This window comes from Littorina saxatilis, linkage group LG12, assembly GCF_037325665.1.
Source record: "Littorina saxatilis isolate snail1 linkage group LG12, US_GU_Lsax_2.0, whole genome shotgun sequence".
NCBI lineage: Eukaryota > Metazoa > Mollusca > Gastropoda > Littorinimorpha > Littorinidae > Littorina > Littorina saxatilis.
The window spans coordinates 41,089,179-41,104,876 of NC_090256.1; the positions used below are offsets into that span (position 1 = coordinate 41,089,179).

The 15,698-nt window shown below is 43.4% G+C and overlaps 1 protein-coding gene across 1 annotated transcript in view; it reads left to right on the top strand.

Annotated features, from left to right (window-relative positions):
• LOC138981952 (uncharacterized) overlaps positions 1 to 14,594 on the top strand; it is a 40,427-nt gene extending 25,833 nt beyond the window's left edge. The window contains exons 13-19 of the mRNA XM_070355136.1: positions 17 to 130; positions 7,418 to 7,479; positions 7,878 to 7,966; positions 8,585 to 8,651; positions 10,993 to 11,159; positions 11,404 to 11,777; positions 12,188 to 14,594. Coding sequence (XP_070211237.1) covers positions 17 to 130; positions 7,418 to 7,479; positions 7,878 to 7,966; positions 8,585 to 8,651; positions 10,993 to 11,159; positions 11,404 to 11,777; positions 12,188 to 14,007 — 2,693 coding nt within the window. The 3' untranslated portion in view covers positions 14,008 to 14,594. The remainder of the gene's footprint in view (positions 1 to 16; positions 131 to 7,417; positions 7,480 to 7,877; positions 7,967 to 8,584; positions 8,652 to 10,992; positions 11,160 to 11,403; positions 11,778 to 12,187) is intronic.
• Positions 14,595 to 15,698: the final 1,104 nt, after the last annotated feature.

Here is a 15,698-nt window from a genome sequence, read left to right on the forward strand (position 1 = left end):
TATGTGTGCGGGACAGTTTCAGACCCCGGTGAAGATGAAGTGAAGGTGTTGATGCAAGTTGTTCTGGAGGAGGCTGTCAGACAGACAAATGTCACTGACCTGGCACTGGAAGTTATCGCCTCCTATTCTGGTTGGTATTCTGAAGTCTTACTGTGCAAAAAGAAGAACACTACATTTCCCTCTCTCCAACCTGTTTCTGTTCAAATAGACAACACCGACATTCTTTTCTCACCATCAGCTAGAAACCTTGGATTCACCCTTTCATCTGACATGACCCTTAACAAACATATATCTTTAGTCTGTAGAGCAGCTTATTTTGAGCTTCGTAAGATCAGCACCATTCGCCACACACTCTCCTCTCAAACAACTAACACTCTTGTCTGTGCCTTTGTTCTTTCTAAACTTGACTATTGCAACTCTCTTCTCTCTGGCTGTCCTCTGTACCTCCTGCATAAACTACAAAAAGTCCAAAACTCGGCAGCACGCCTCATTCTCAAAGCACGAAAACGAGATCACGCAACACCACTCCTTCGCACACTGCACTGGTTACCTATTCAAGCCCGCATTGACTACAAACTGTCCACCCTCTGATTTAACTTCTTTTCTGGCTCGTCTCCTGCTTACTTCTCTGAACTCCTCACCGTCTATTCTCCAGCAAGACAACTCCGTGCCTCTTCTGACTGTCGCATCCTTACCATTCCACACACCAAAACCAAAACATACGGACAACGCACTTTTAGTTTCTGCGCACCCACACAATGGAATTCTCTCCCCTTTCACATCCGCCACTCTGTCACCCCAAGCATTCAAACGAGCACTTAAAACACACCTCTTCAAGAAATACAACCCCTGATTTTGTTTTTCTCAGTCCATCAGTAGGCTACATGAAGTGTATTTGTTGTTTTAGTGATAATGTGATAATGTATATAAACATCAAGGGCTGTTTTCAGAATTGTTGATAACATGTACTGTTAGATTAAGGGTATTCAGCTGGTATTTCCTTGTTTTCACTACCTATTTTATTCATGTTTTTATTAGTTAGTGGAAGAATTTTTTGTAATGTATGTTTGATGGTGTATGCTTTTAATAAAGCGTTGTTGACTTTGAATGTAGATGTAAATGCTTGTATAACTGTGTTTTAATTTTAAATGTGTCAAGCGCAAAGAGCATAATTGTAAAGTTATGATGTTGCGCTATATAAATGCTCATTTATTATTATTGTTATTATTAACATGAGTTATGCTCCTTGTCCCTTATACCCTCAGAGCTCCCAATACCATCCAGATCCCTGAAATACCAACTGTACACAATGCTCCTTGTCCCTTATACCCTCAGAGCTCCCAATACCATCCAGATCCCTGAAATACCAACTGTACACAATGCTCCTTGTCCCTTGTACCCTCAGACCTCCCAATACCATCCAGATCCCTGAAATACCAACTGTACACAATGCTCCTTGTCCCTTATACCCTCAGAGCTCCCAATACCATCCAGATCCCTGAAATACCAACTGTACACAATGCTCCTTGTCCCTTATACCCTCAGAGCTCCCAATACCATCCAGATCCCTGAAATACTAACTGTACACAATGCTCCTTGTCCCTTATACCCTCAGAGCTCCCAATACCATCCAGATCCCTGAAATACCAACTGTACACAATGCTCCTTGTCCCTTATACCCTCAGAGCTCCCAATACCATCCAGATCCCTGAAATACCAACTGTACACAATGCTCCTTGTCCCTTGTACCCTCAGAGCTCCTTGTCCCTTGTACCCTCAGAGCTGAATTCGTGTACACTACATTGGGGTGTGCATGTTAAAGATCCCACGATTGACAAAAGGGTCTTTCCTGGCAAAATTGTATAGGCATAGATAAAAATGTCCACCAAAATACCCGTGTGACCTGGAATAATAGGCCGTGAAAAGTAGGATATGCACCGAAATGGCTGCGATCTGCTGGCCGATGTGAATGCGTGATGTATTGTGTAAAACAAATTCCATCTCACACGGCATAAATAAATCCCTGCGCCTTGAATATGTGCGCGATATAAATTGCATAAAATAAAAATAAAAAATAAAAAAAATAAATCTCTGCGCTTAGAACTGTACCCACGGAATACGCGCGATATAAGCCTCATATTGATTGATTGATTGAGATCCCTGAAATACCAACTGTACACAATGCTCCTTGTCCCTTGTACCCTCAGACCTCCCAAAACCATCCAGATCCCTGAAATACCAACTGTAGACAATGCTCCTTGTCCCTTGTACCCTCAGAGCTCCCAATACCATCCAGATCCCTGAAATACTAACTGTACACAATGCTCCTTGTCCCTTGTACCCTCAGAGCTCCCAATACCATCCAGATCCCTGAAATACCAACTGTAGACAATGCTCCTTGTCCCTTGTACCCTCAGAGCTCCCAATACCATCCAGATCCCTGAAATACTAACTGTACACAATGCTCCTTGTCCCTTGTACCCTCAGAGCTCCCAATACCATCCAGATCCCTGAAATACCAACTGTACACAATGCTCCTTGTCCCTTGTACCCTCAGAGCTCCCAATACCATCCAGATCCCTGAAATACCAACTGTACACAATGCTCCTTGTCCCTTGTACCCTCAGAGCTCCCAATACCATCCAGATCCCTGAAATACCAACAGTACACAATGCTCCTTGTCCCTTGTACCCTCAGAGCTCCCAATACCATCCAGATCCCTGAAATACTAACTGTACACAATGCTCCTTGTCCCTTGTACTCTCAGAGCTCCCAATACCATCCAGATCCCTGAAATACCAACTGTAGACAATGCTCCTTGTCCCTTGTACCCTCAGAGCTCCCAATACCATCCAGATCCCTGAAATACCAACTGTACACAATGCTCCTTGTCCCTTGTACCCTCAGAGCTGAATTCGTGTACACTACATTTTAAAGATCCCACGATTGACAAAAGGGTCTTTCCTGGCAAAATTGTATAGGCATAGATAAAAATGTCCACCAAAATACCCGTGTGACTTGGAATAATAGGCCGTGAAAAGTAGGATATGCACCGAAATGGCTGCGATCTGCTGGCCGATGTGAATGCGTGATGTATTGTGTAAAAAAATTCCATCTCACACGGCATAAATAAATCCCTGCGCCTTGAATATGTGCGCGATATAAATTGCATAAAATAAAAATAAAAAATAAAAAAAATAAATCTCTGCGCTTAGAACTGTACCCACGGAATACGCGCGATATAAGCCTCATATTGATTGATTGATTGAGATCCCTGAAATACCAACTGTACACAATGCTCCTTGTCCCTTGTACCCTCAGAGCTCCCAATACCATCCAGATCCCTGAAATACTAACTGTACACAATGCTCCTTGTCCCTTGTACTCTCAGAGCTCCCCATACCATCCAGATCCCTGAAATACCAACTGTACACAATGCTCCTTATGACGCATAGCCGTTTCCATTTCTACTGGCTTTATGGAGCATTAAATTACATATTCTTACTCCGAATCACATTGACGCAGTCTGAGATGCTAAGGTCTGAACATCGCTACCCGTCTAAAAACTTTAAAGGGAAGCAACCCCACCACAAAAAAAGTGTCAACGGATGCGTAGGTAAGGACGCCAGACCATGGGAGTTACCTCCCCTTGGTGTGTACTACGTCACTACCGCTCCCGGACACGTGGTAAATCATACGACTTTTTCAGCTCAGAGGAGGAGGTCATGATATTTTTCGCTCTCGTGGCCGGTTTGCCTTGCTCTTTGCTCGGTTCCCTCCGGCTACTACCCGTCTTATTCGCCTTCTGCTTCATTAGTTGGTGAGCTCTTTCCATTTTGTCATGTTTTCGACAGGAATTTTGTCTTGGCTACTGAGTCTTTGTTCGTTCTTTGGACTTGACTTTTCAGTAGCATTTTTCGTTTGGCCGCCATTTTGGTTTCAGCTTGACTGATATCTTTTTGGTGCACGGCCCTTAAGGGGATGTCAAGAGTAAAGGCTTTTCTAAGCCTATATCTTTGGTGTTTTCTTCTTTACCACCTGTTCGCGTTGTCTTTCTGACGACGCTTACTTTATTGTAATTTCTGTGCCTTTTTCTGCCCCAGTTGCTCTTTCATGAGCTTTTCCCTCCGAGACGGACTCGGGTACCTTGTACTCAGGCTTCACTCTCGCTAATTGTGAGGACATCGGTCACGCTTCTCTAGAGCTGACTTCTATCTCCCAGGCCCTTTCGGGCCTCACTCCATCCCAAGGTTTCTCATGCTTTGGCATGATTTTCTTACGGTCACCTGGAGAGTTCGTCCTACTCAGCACTGAGTGGACAACCTTAAGCACTGATCGTTCCAGGGCATTGGCATTTCCATTCCAATAGAGGGGGGGGGGGGGGGGGGGGGGGGCGCAGCCTGTCTTTCCCCTTGTATCGGCTCCGGTCCTTGAATCCAGGGCTTGGGTCTCTTCCTGGCCGTTTTACGGTCTAGAAGATTGGACGAAGTGCTGGGCACAGCTTACTGGCGCTCTGACGATGTCTTTTTCAACTTTTGCCTGACAGACATCGCGGCTGTCCGGCAGGATGGTTCTCGGTCCCTTCCTGCCCTGGTGGCAGCGGGCCAGTTCCTGTCTAGGACTTAAGAGTGAGTTAGATTTTTTTCTTTCCCACCGCCTTGTTGAAGGCAGGTTTCACAGTATTGTGTTCAGCAATTTACTATTTACACACTCAAATTCTACAAAATAAATGTTGGCACACAATTCAAAGGACATGTTTTTCCAACAAAGTGAGTTTGTTACAACTAAAAACAGTAATTTTTTTTATAGTCCTGGTCCTTATTTATATCTAAAAACCAGGCGCAAAGCGGCATACCCTGAAAACGCAAAAAAAGCAATACGGTCATCCTATGCATGCATATAGCTCATATAGCCAAAACCGTTGAAGATAGAAAGACATTTATTGAACAAAAAATATGCCCCACATCATTCTTAACAAGTTTTGTTCTTGTATGTATATCAAAATATTGATTCTCAAATGAATGGTTTGAAAAAATACGACTTCCGGCAGACCTAGACCGTTTTGAAGAAAAAAAACGTCTTTTTTTTCAAACCATTCCATGGCCATCAATATTTTCATATACATGTAAGACCAAAACGTGTTAAGACTGGTGTTGTGCATCTAGTTTGTTCAATAAATGTCTTTCTATCTTCAATGGTTTTGGCTAGATGAGGTAACAAGAGAAGGATATGGGCATTGGAATTACGTCAACATTTCGAGCATTGTCACAGATGAAACATTTACTGCAGGGTGCTCCTGATTAACAAACCGAGCAAAACTGAAAATTATTGAAGAGAAGACATGTCTGAACAGTTTATAAAGAGACAAGTTTGCAATCATTTGTAAACACCATTATTGTATGGAGGAGTAACTGTTCCCCTACCCCCTAAGAAGGTATTTCTGTCCGTCAACCACGTGAGCGATCGCCACAAATCGAGGCATCACTCGCATTTCAGTTTGGACACACCGGCTGATTGCAAATGCACAGTACGTGTTTCGACACTGAAACGTGACGATTGAGCGTCAAAATAGTTTCTTAAAACAGTCGAAAATGGAGTTAAATGTGACTTCAACACTCAGTGGCGATCGCTAGAGTGGCGATTGTTACTAGACGGACACTAGAAAACCTCAGAAAATGTAATTACTTTGCGATTTTTTTAACTGAAAAACTGTTGCGGTCTTTTTCTGTCGAGCGCGAGCGTCAACGTAAAACAACGTGAGGTCACTTCCTCCCCAAACGGTTAGTTTTTGAATGAAAAGAAAAATGTGGCGATCGTTACATTGTTTAGACGGACTGGATCGCAACTTTGAAACTCGGGTCACCGTGCGTCGATCAAGGGCAAATTGACCTCGGCAACATTATAACTCACTTCAAGGGTGCACAAACTTGTATTTACAGTATACAAAATTAGGTAAACTTGTGTTTTTGTCCTGTGAAATCACAATTAGTTTCGATGCTCTTGATATCGCTATGCGGACGGACAGATCCGAATCCCCATACATTTTTTTTGCGGAGCTAGTATAAGTTAGAATTTGTGTTATGGATATCGATTGTTGTTGAAAAACAATCATTTCAATGTGTTCTGGCACTCTCAACCACCACAGCATTGATACTTGTGCATGTGTGTGTTGGAATTTAGTTCTTTGTTTAGTGATGCTGTGGCAAAAGTAAATTCATCCGTCCGTATTTTGACGATCGCCACCATTCACACGCACATAAATAAACACATTATCAAAAATTTCAACTTTTATTTTCAAAAAAGTATTTAAACAACAACTAGTTTGCATGTTAATACAACAAATACAGCAGATTCTCACAGATATGGATTTAAAAGACTAAGCAAATCTGAGACTATCAAAATGGCCTAATACCATGAAACCTGCCTGAAGCTATCTGCTTTATGTGATTCGGAGTAAGAATATGTAATTTAATCAAAAATTTTAAAAGTAAATTTTCGTTTGATTAATATACTTACCCGAATCACATAGTTTATGCCCTCCCACCAACCCCGCTTTTGGTTTTTAGTTTCTTTAAAAGCCGTATGATTTACCACGTGTCCTGGAGCGGTAGTGACGTAGTACACACCAAGGGGAGGTAACTCCCATGGTCTGGCGTCCTTACCTACGCATCCGTTGACACTTTTTTGTGGTGGGGTTGCTTCCCTTTAAAGTTTTAGACGGGTAGCGATTTTCAGACCTTAGCATCTCAGACTGCGTCAATGCTTTATGGATTCGGGTAACTATATTAATCAAATGAAAATGTACTTTTAAAATTTTTCATTTATAACTTTGGAAAATTCCCATGAGTTTCTTTGCTGCGATTTGTTGAGGGAGTTACTTTCCATGCCACTGGGGTTAATGGGTTAAAGAAACTTGCATATTGCCTATAGTCCATCTACGTACATGCATGCTTGGATACCAACAGACAAGACAGCTTGCCTTACACTCTCTGTGGTTGTGCATGCGAACATGTATTCACATATTTGTCCTTGCATGCTTGTTTGGTCGATTGAGCCTAAAAATGAAACCATCTGGAACACCTTATAATTATGTTGATTGGAGAAGAAGACAGAACGCCATCAGCTGTCTTGGCCCACCTATGACATGTATGAATGAAATTAGAAACAGCATACCCTGCCTGAAGTGTGGAGTGAAAAATGGGCTTTCTGATGATGCCAGACTGGTCAATATCACGTCATTGCAAAGTGATTCCCTACATCAGTTTGGTGATTTTGACGCCCCATGGATTAGTTGAAACTCTGGTCTACCCCCAGGGAGTGTGAGCAGCTAGAAAAATATATCCTATTTTTTTGTAAACTGCAGTGTGTGTTTATTTGTTTGTTTGTTTAATTAAAAAAAAGCATGTAAATGTTGCAGGTGTGCTAAGAGGAACGGATCTGTTGTGCCTTTTGAAGTCTACCTGTGAAAAATTTGTGAAGGTAAATATTGTAAATGAAGTTTCAGCACATGACAGGTTTTTAAATGATAGGGAAAAAAAAAAAAAAGAATTGTAATGTTTTGAGCGCAATATGAATTGATATGGGGAAGAGTTGGGATGAGAATGCAAATGGGTAGTAATAGTAGTAAGACTGACGAGATTGTGCAGTACGTGTTTTTGAACTGGTGTGCCCCATTTGATTTCAATCCACACACCCCATTACACCCCCCACCCCCCCTTTGTACGTGTCTGTGTGTGTGTCTATGTGTGTGAGCATAAATTCTTAGCATCATAATTATGCTGATGTTATCACACATAGAATGACAGGCAGGCAAGTTACAGGAATTTTATTAGCAAATCAGGAGCACTCTTTGTTAATTTGATTGTTATTTTTTTCAGCTGCCAGTAGCCAAGATGCAGAAGCACCACAGGGATTTTGCTCTCCTCTTGACCAAGCTGTTCTTCCTGTCCCTGGATTGGCCACCTTTGTCAGTACTTATTGATTCATTTGATTAATTGACAATGTTCGGAAATAACTCATGGGTTTTGGAAGAGTTGCTTTCCCTTGTTTCTGTAGAAACACTGAGGAAAGCCTACAATGTCATGTGTAGTTTGGGTCAGTGCTTCTATGAAAAAGCAAGGAAAAGCAACTCTTTCACACCCTATAAATACATGACAGTTAATTCTGGAATTTGTCTATTTGTTGATTATTGATGGATGAATTTAGTTTGGGGTATATTTTTGTGCTATCTGCAGAAGCAGTTTCATGGGTGCATGTGCATAATCTAGTTGCAAGTTCATCAGATTACTTACATGATAATTGAAAATTTTATTTCATGGGGGTGCATTAAAAGAATGCAGGTTTCTTCAAACAATGATACAGCAAATACACTACCCCCTGGGTAATTAAAACAAGTAGGTTACATCCGTGCTGATGGCTTGCATGCAACTTTTTCAGGGTTGCTAGTTGTTTGAGATTCTCTTTGACACAGCACAGGTGGTGTTTTTACTGTAACAGTGCTTAGCATTGTAGAGATCTTTTGTGTCAGCATCAACAGATACTGCTCTCACACCAATCATCGCACATTTTTACACTTGAATTTCAGGTTAAAAACTGTCGTGGAAGATTTCATCATGCACCAACTACAAAAGTGGGTCATCTTTAACAAAAAGGTAAATAAATATAAATTCCTATGTTAACAAGGGAAAAGTAAAGAATAAATGTTTTGAAAGAGCTGGAGGGCATGTCTTGTGATTTGCCTCAAATATCCCTCCTGTCTGTGTGCTGGAGAGTTCAGTTGCTTTTTTCTGTCCTTGCTGCAAGTCCAGAAAAAAACTGCAAATGTCACTGGTATTCATGGATTGCTGTTACGTTTGCTGTCTCTGTTTATCCCTATCTGTCTCTCTTTTTATTTGTCTCTTTCTCTCTCTATTTGTCTCTCTCTCTCTCTCTCTCTCTCTCTCTCTCTCTCTCTCTCTCTCTCTCTCTCTCTCTCTCTCTCTCTCTCTCTTTTATTACTTCTTTAATTGATATTCCAACATTTTTGGCTCACGAAGTGTAGCCTGTGCGATCGTAACTTTGTCTGTCTGTGCGTTTGTGCGTTTGTGCGTGTGCGTGTGTGTGTGTGTATGTCTGTGGTAGAAACTTTAACATTTCCGAGTCTATGTGTGAGTGGTTATCCAAGACTATGGATAAAGCTCGCATAAGATTACGTCACGGTCAAAAGTGTTTGACGTCAATTAATGCATCATGACGGCATGCCTCCCTGTCGTCTTTCTCTCTCGCGTGGTGTGTGTGGTCTCGGTCATTGTTATTTTGAGCGGGCCGAGACTATTTGGCAGTCGTGTCCCTGTAAGTAGGCTACATGCAGACACAGACAGATCTAGATCTAGTGTCTCTCTTTCTTGCACAGTGTCACCTAAGCTTACTGTGTGTGTGGGTGTGTATGTGTGACGGAGTGATTGAGTTTGTGTTACTGTTTGTCTATTTCTTACGTGAGCCTTGAAGGCTTCGCCTCTTGTTAAAACGTATTATCATTAGATCAAACCCTCCCATGGGCGAGGGCTGGATGTAAAAAAGCACCTGTTTGCTTATGCCATTACCCTCGTAAATAAAGAATTTGTCATTGTCATTGTCATTCTCTCTCTCTCTCTCTCTCTCTCTCTCTCTCTCTCTCTCTCTCTCTCTCTCTCTCTCTCTCTCTCCAACCCCGCTCCACCTCTTGTCTTGTGTGTGAATCCTTCCCAGGGCAGTCAAGCAGGGCTGATTCAGCGCCATGTAGAGGAGATGTACACTCACACACTCTCTCTCTCTCTCTCTGCTTCCACCAGCACACTAATGTTTGTTATACTTTTCCCTACATGATTGTGTTTTATTTGATTTCTTTTTTGACTCACATGCGAAGCAAAAGTGAGTCTATGTACTCACCCGAGTCGTCCGTCCATCCGGACGTCCGGAAAACTTTAACATTGGATATTTCTTGGACACTATTCAGTCTATCAGTACCAAAATTTGGCAAGATGGTGTATGATGACAAGGCCCCAAAAAACATACATAGCATCTTGACCTTGCTTCAAGGTCAAGGTCGCAGGGGCCATAAATGTTGCCTAAAAAACAGCTATTTTTCACATTTTTCACATTTTCTCTGAAGTTTTTGAGATTCAATACCTCACCTATATATGATATATAGGGCAAAGTAAGCCCCATCTTTTGATACCAGTTTGGTTTACCTTGCTTCAAGGTCAAGGTCACAGGAGCTCTTCAAAGTTGGATTGTATACATATTTTGAAGTGACCTTGACCCTGAACTATGGAAGATAACTGTTTCAAACTTAAAAATTATGTGGGGCACATGTTATGCTTTCATCATGAGACACATTTGGTCACATATGATCAAGGTCAAGGTCACTTTGACCCTTATGAAATGTGACCAAAATAAGGTAGTGAACCACTAAAAGTGACCATATCTCATGGTAGAAAGAGCCAATAAGCACCATTGTACTTCCTATGTCTTGAATTAACAGCTTTGTGTTGCATGACCTTGGATGACCTTGACCTTGGGTCAAGGTCACATGTATTTTGGTAGGAAAAATGTGTAAAGCATGTGAGTCGTATGGGCTTTGCCCTTCTTGTTTATTCTTCATACTTGTTCTTCCTTTAATGTGTGTATTATAGTAGGGACCAGCAGTAAGAAAGGACCATATGGACCTAATGCTATCATCCCTCGGTAATAACGTTTTCGAGTTCGAGTTCTCTCTCTCTCTCTCTCTCTCTCTCTCTCTCTCTCTCTCTCTCTCTCTCTCTCTCTCTCCACCCCCTTTTCATGACTACAATCAGTGTTGTGTGTGAATCCTTCCCAGGGCAGTCAAGCAGGGCTGATTCAGCGCCAAGTAGAGGAATGTACGCACACACACACACACACACTCTCCCTCTCTCTCTCTCTCTCTCTCTCTCTCTCTCTCTCTCCACCCCTTTTTCCTGACTACAATCAGTGTTGTGTGTGAATCCTTCACAGGGCAATCAAACGGGGCTGATTCAGCGCCATGTAGAGGAGGTGTACCTGGACTGTGCGGAGGTGGTCCTGCTTCACTGTTCCCCCATCCTCGGGGCCAGTGACTCGGAGCGCTTCCAGCTTGTCTTTGACGAGATGAGGGAGAAAGTGCTGGAAACCAACGTGGATTAGTGAGTGTAGAGCCCACCATTGGCTGTTATGCAGGCTACACAGATGTAACTCTCTTTTCACATGTCTGGGCTCTGTACCAGGTATTCATACACGAATGAAAACTTATGACAATTGTTAGGGTTTGTGTAAGGCGTTTGCTGTCTCCATTGTAGCTAAGTTTTTAGGGTTTCAAGTGAGCTATTTTTGCCTCTATTGCAGCTAAGTTTTCAGGGTTTTAAGAGAGACGTTTTCTGTCTGTTGCAGCCAAGTGCGATCTCGTCTTTTGACCATACTCATCCGCTACAGCAACCCGCACCTGGAGACGGGCACTATCAGGGACGAAGAAGAAGACGAGCCTCCACAGGTAAAGAAAGCCACCAAGGACCAAGCTGTGCAGAGTGATACAACACCCTCTTCACCGGCAACATCCCTGTCTTCTGACAGCTGCGCCCACAAATCAATACTGACGGTGGAATCCAGTTCCCAGACCGACGCTGTGGCGATGGCTGGAGGAGATGTTGAAGCGCGGATGGATGTTTCAGCTCAGACGGACTGGGTGGGTGAGCTGCCGTTTGCATCGCGTCGAACCAGCTCTGGCAGCGTGGATGGCTCCGAGAGGGTGGACACTGTTGTTGCAGGTTTGTAAAGCCTGATACTAATTGGTCGAATTGCGAAGTCTACTTCACGAAACTCACTGCACGAAGCTGTAAAAGGACTTAGTAAAAAGACTTGGCAAAGTCAACTTCGGGCTCAATTAGGAAGGCCTCAAAGGAAATTGGTGAGGTTTGGTGCAAGTGGTGTATGGTCAGCTTGGTGGTGGTGGCGGCGGTAGTGATAGTGATGATGGCAGTTGAGTGTGTGTGTGTGTGTGTGTGCATGCGTGCGTTTACGTGTGTGAGTGAGTGAGAAACCTGATCTTTGCATAGATTCTTCTTACAATTTTCTGGACTCGTTTTCTTTGGTGCCTTTAATTTTATTTTGTTGTTGTTAATATCCTGATTCGTACTTATGATGTAATTACAAAGACCTGACTTGATTTGTGTTGCAGCACCAGGCCGAGCGCGCAGAAGACGAGCAGTGATTGAGCACCTGACCAAGAAGGAAAGCACAGGCAGCAGCTCTCGCCCCACCAAAGTGCTTCTGTCAGCCGCTGCTAGCGTGCTGTGCCGGCAGTCCAGCCTGGCCTCAGAACCCTCTGATGGTGAAAGAGACGGGGGCCTTGAAACTGCACAATCCACAAGGGATGCAGGATACAGTGTGACTTCACGTAGCAGTGAGGAAAGTCTAATCCCACAAGGCAAGTCATCATACCCAGTCCCAGGATTTACAGTCGTGGAAGACAAATCCAAAGCCTCTGAGCACCACACCTGCACCTTACATGGTAATGAAAACAATTCTAATAATTCGAGTCAACCAGCTGTTCCAAATACTTCCACAGGTGCCTGTGAATCTCACGAGCAAGAAGAGTGGCAGAATGAAAGAGTGCCCGAGTCACCATCAAGCTCGTTTTTCTGTGCCGTGTCGTCTATGTCCAAGTCTGCCTGGCAGTCCGTGTTTGGCAGTGAGGTGGATGCAGACAGTTACTTGAAACTGAAAGCTGATGAGATGGAAAGCCTTAACTCCAGTAGTACCATGAGCTTGGATGGAAATGACTCTTCTGTCCGCAGCAAAGAGTCGAAAGCAAAGAGTGGAGAAGGAGAGGCAGCCAAGACTAGAGGGAAGGAGGAGGATGAAGAGCAGAAAAGGGTGGAGGAAGAGGGAGGGGAGGTAGTGGCTGAGGAGAAACATCAAGCAGAAGGTTGTGAGGGAAGAGAAGAAGAAAAGAAATGGAGCAGTTTTACTCCTGTTGATGCAGGCATGAAGGGAACTCCTTATCAAGGCGGTGAGAGAGGCAGCATGGTGGAAGACTTCCCCCATCTGACCCATCAGATCATAACCTCCACTCGGCGCACGCCCACCCCCCCTCCTCTCACTCAGCTCTCCCTTCAGACCATTGCAGCAGGCCTTCTTCGTCCAGATCCAGAGCCAGCCAGTGAGGAACGTGCAAGAAGTCAAGAAGTCAGAAATGGTCAGAGTCAGAAAGACAGGTCAGAGGGGGACTATAAGTCAAGTGCGCACAGAAACAAGATAACAGCAATAGGTGTGTGTGATGTGGAGTTTAACTACACTGAGGATGATGAGAGCGGCTCCATTCCGTCCGACTGGGAAGACAGAGCTTCCCCCACTACTGACAGGTCAGAGCAGAAGGAGTGCGGCGTTTATGATGACCCCAGTGAACAGGGTGAAACTGATCCCGTTTCCCATGGCCCGTTCCACCATTGGCTAGGTGGTGGGGATGGTTCCGGAGATGGACGGCTGGTGTCAGGGCAACTTCCTGTGTTGGATAACGCTGGAGATAGTGCAGCCTCAGACTCTGCCTTTCTCTTGCAGAGTTCATACATGTCCGAAGCGCACAGCATCAAAGAAGATAGCCATCAGTACGTGGCAAGCTGGGAGATGGGAGATGGGGAAAAGACAGGACGCCCTCTGTCCCCAGTGTTAGACCCAGGCAGTGGAGGTGACAGACAAGACAATGCCTCAAGGGGCAGGCGCCGCTCGGTAACGTCAGAGTCGGATGATGCTGCGGTGCTAACGGGTGATGCAGTGCCCTACGAACGCGGAGACCTTGGCTTCATGGCAAGAACAGGGAAGAAGAAGAAGAAGACGGTGTTTCGGCCTTTTGACCACGCACCATTTGTGGGGGGAGCCAAACCCAGCCCTGCGCGTGAGATGTGGGTGCCAACCAGTTTCTTTTGCACCAACTGCAATAGCGAGGGGCACATTCGCTCAGAGTGTACACAGCCACTACGGAATGGCCTGATGAATTGAACAACCTGATGGCTCATTTTCATGCATGTACTTGCCTGTTTCCAGTTTGTATGAATCTTTATCTATCATTTGTTCTTCTTTCTTTCAAAATTTCAATGTTTTTTCAATAGTTCACAGCAGAAAATTGTGTTTTGCACTTGGGCTTACACTATAGATGTTACATCCTCACCAATGGCTTGTATTCGTAAGGCAATGAATCCTTGTCTTAACGGTGCATAAGAGTGTAAATGACATCGCTCTCTGCAAAGTCTCGAGTTTGGCTTTTCATGTCTTCTCTCTGTGTTGACATGGATCAGTTACATACAAGTGCCTAGTATACCCTTTACCGTTGTTTGAAGAGATTTGTTTGTCTTTTTTGATGATACTATTATCATGCAACTGTCACTTTTCACTGTGCTTGTTACTGTCTTTCATGATTTCTTATTTGGCTTTTATTTCTTCTGCCATGAGTGTGAGCAGTTTTGTGTTCATTGAAAAGATGCATGCTATCACCTGCATTGGCAATATTTTTTAAAGGTTGTTTTTCAATCCTGATTTTCTTCTTCATTATCTTTTTTCTTTTGTTTTTATTGACTCACATGCGAAGCAAAAGTGAGTCTATGTACTCACCCGAGTCGTCCGTCCGTCCGTCCGTCCGGACGTCCATCCGGACGTCTGTCCGGACGTCCGTCCGTCCGTAAAACTTTAACGTTGGATATTTCTTGGACACTATTCAGTCTATCAGTACCAAATTTGGCAAGATGGTGTATGATGACAAGGCCCCAAAAAACATACATAGCATCTTGACCTTCAAGGTCAAGGTCGCAGGGGCCATAAATGTTGTCTAAAAAACAGCTATTTTTCACATTTTCCCCATTTTCTCTGAAGTTTTTGAGATTGAATACCTCACCTACATATGATATATAGGGCAAAGTAAGCCCCATCTTTTGATACCAGTTTGGTTTACCTTGCTTCAAGGTCAAGGTCACAGGAGCTCTTCAAAGTTGGATTGTATACATATTTTGAAGTGACCTTGACCCTGAACTATGGAAGATAACTGTTTCAAACTTAAAAATTATGTGGGGCACATGTTATGCTTTCATCATGAGACACATTTGGTCACATATGATCAAGGTCAAGGTCACTTTGACCCTTATGAAATGTGACCAAAATAAGGTAGTGAACCACTAAAAGTGACCATATCTCATGGTAGAAAGAGCCAATAAGCACCATTGTACTTCCTATGTCTTGAATTAACAGTTTGGGTTGCATGACCTTGGATGACCTTGACACATGTATTTTGGTAGGAAAAATGTGTAAAGCAGTTCTTAGTGTATGATGTCATTGCTAGGTTTAGTTACCCTAAAGGTCGAGGTCAAGCATGTGAGTCGTATGGGCTTTGCCCTTCTTGTTTTGTTTAAATGCATGGGTTTTTTTTATGACCGTTTACTTGCTGTCTAAATTTGTGAGTAAAATTATTGTGTGCGTCACATCAACAGAAGGAGCTGGAAAGAAAATGTTGCCATGAATGAAGACTAAAAGTTCACTGTGATGCGATTGTGACGGCTGTTGTGAGTTTTGGAGTGAGCAACCTGTGGGATGAGTTGAAGTATCGACACATTGTGTGGGGAATGTCAGTGTGTATGTAACTGCTAAAACTCCTCTTTTGGAATCAAGTCAACAGCATGGCAACGAAGGGAGCCTGTCTGATA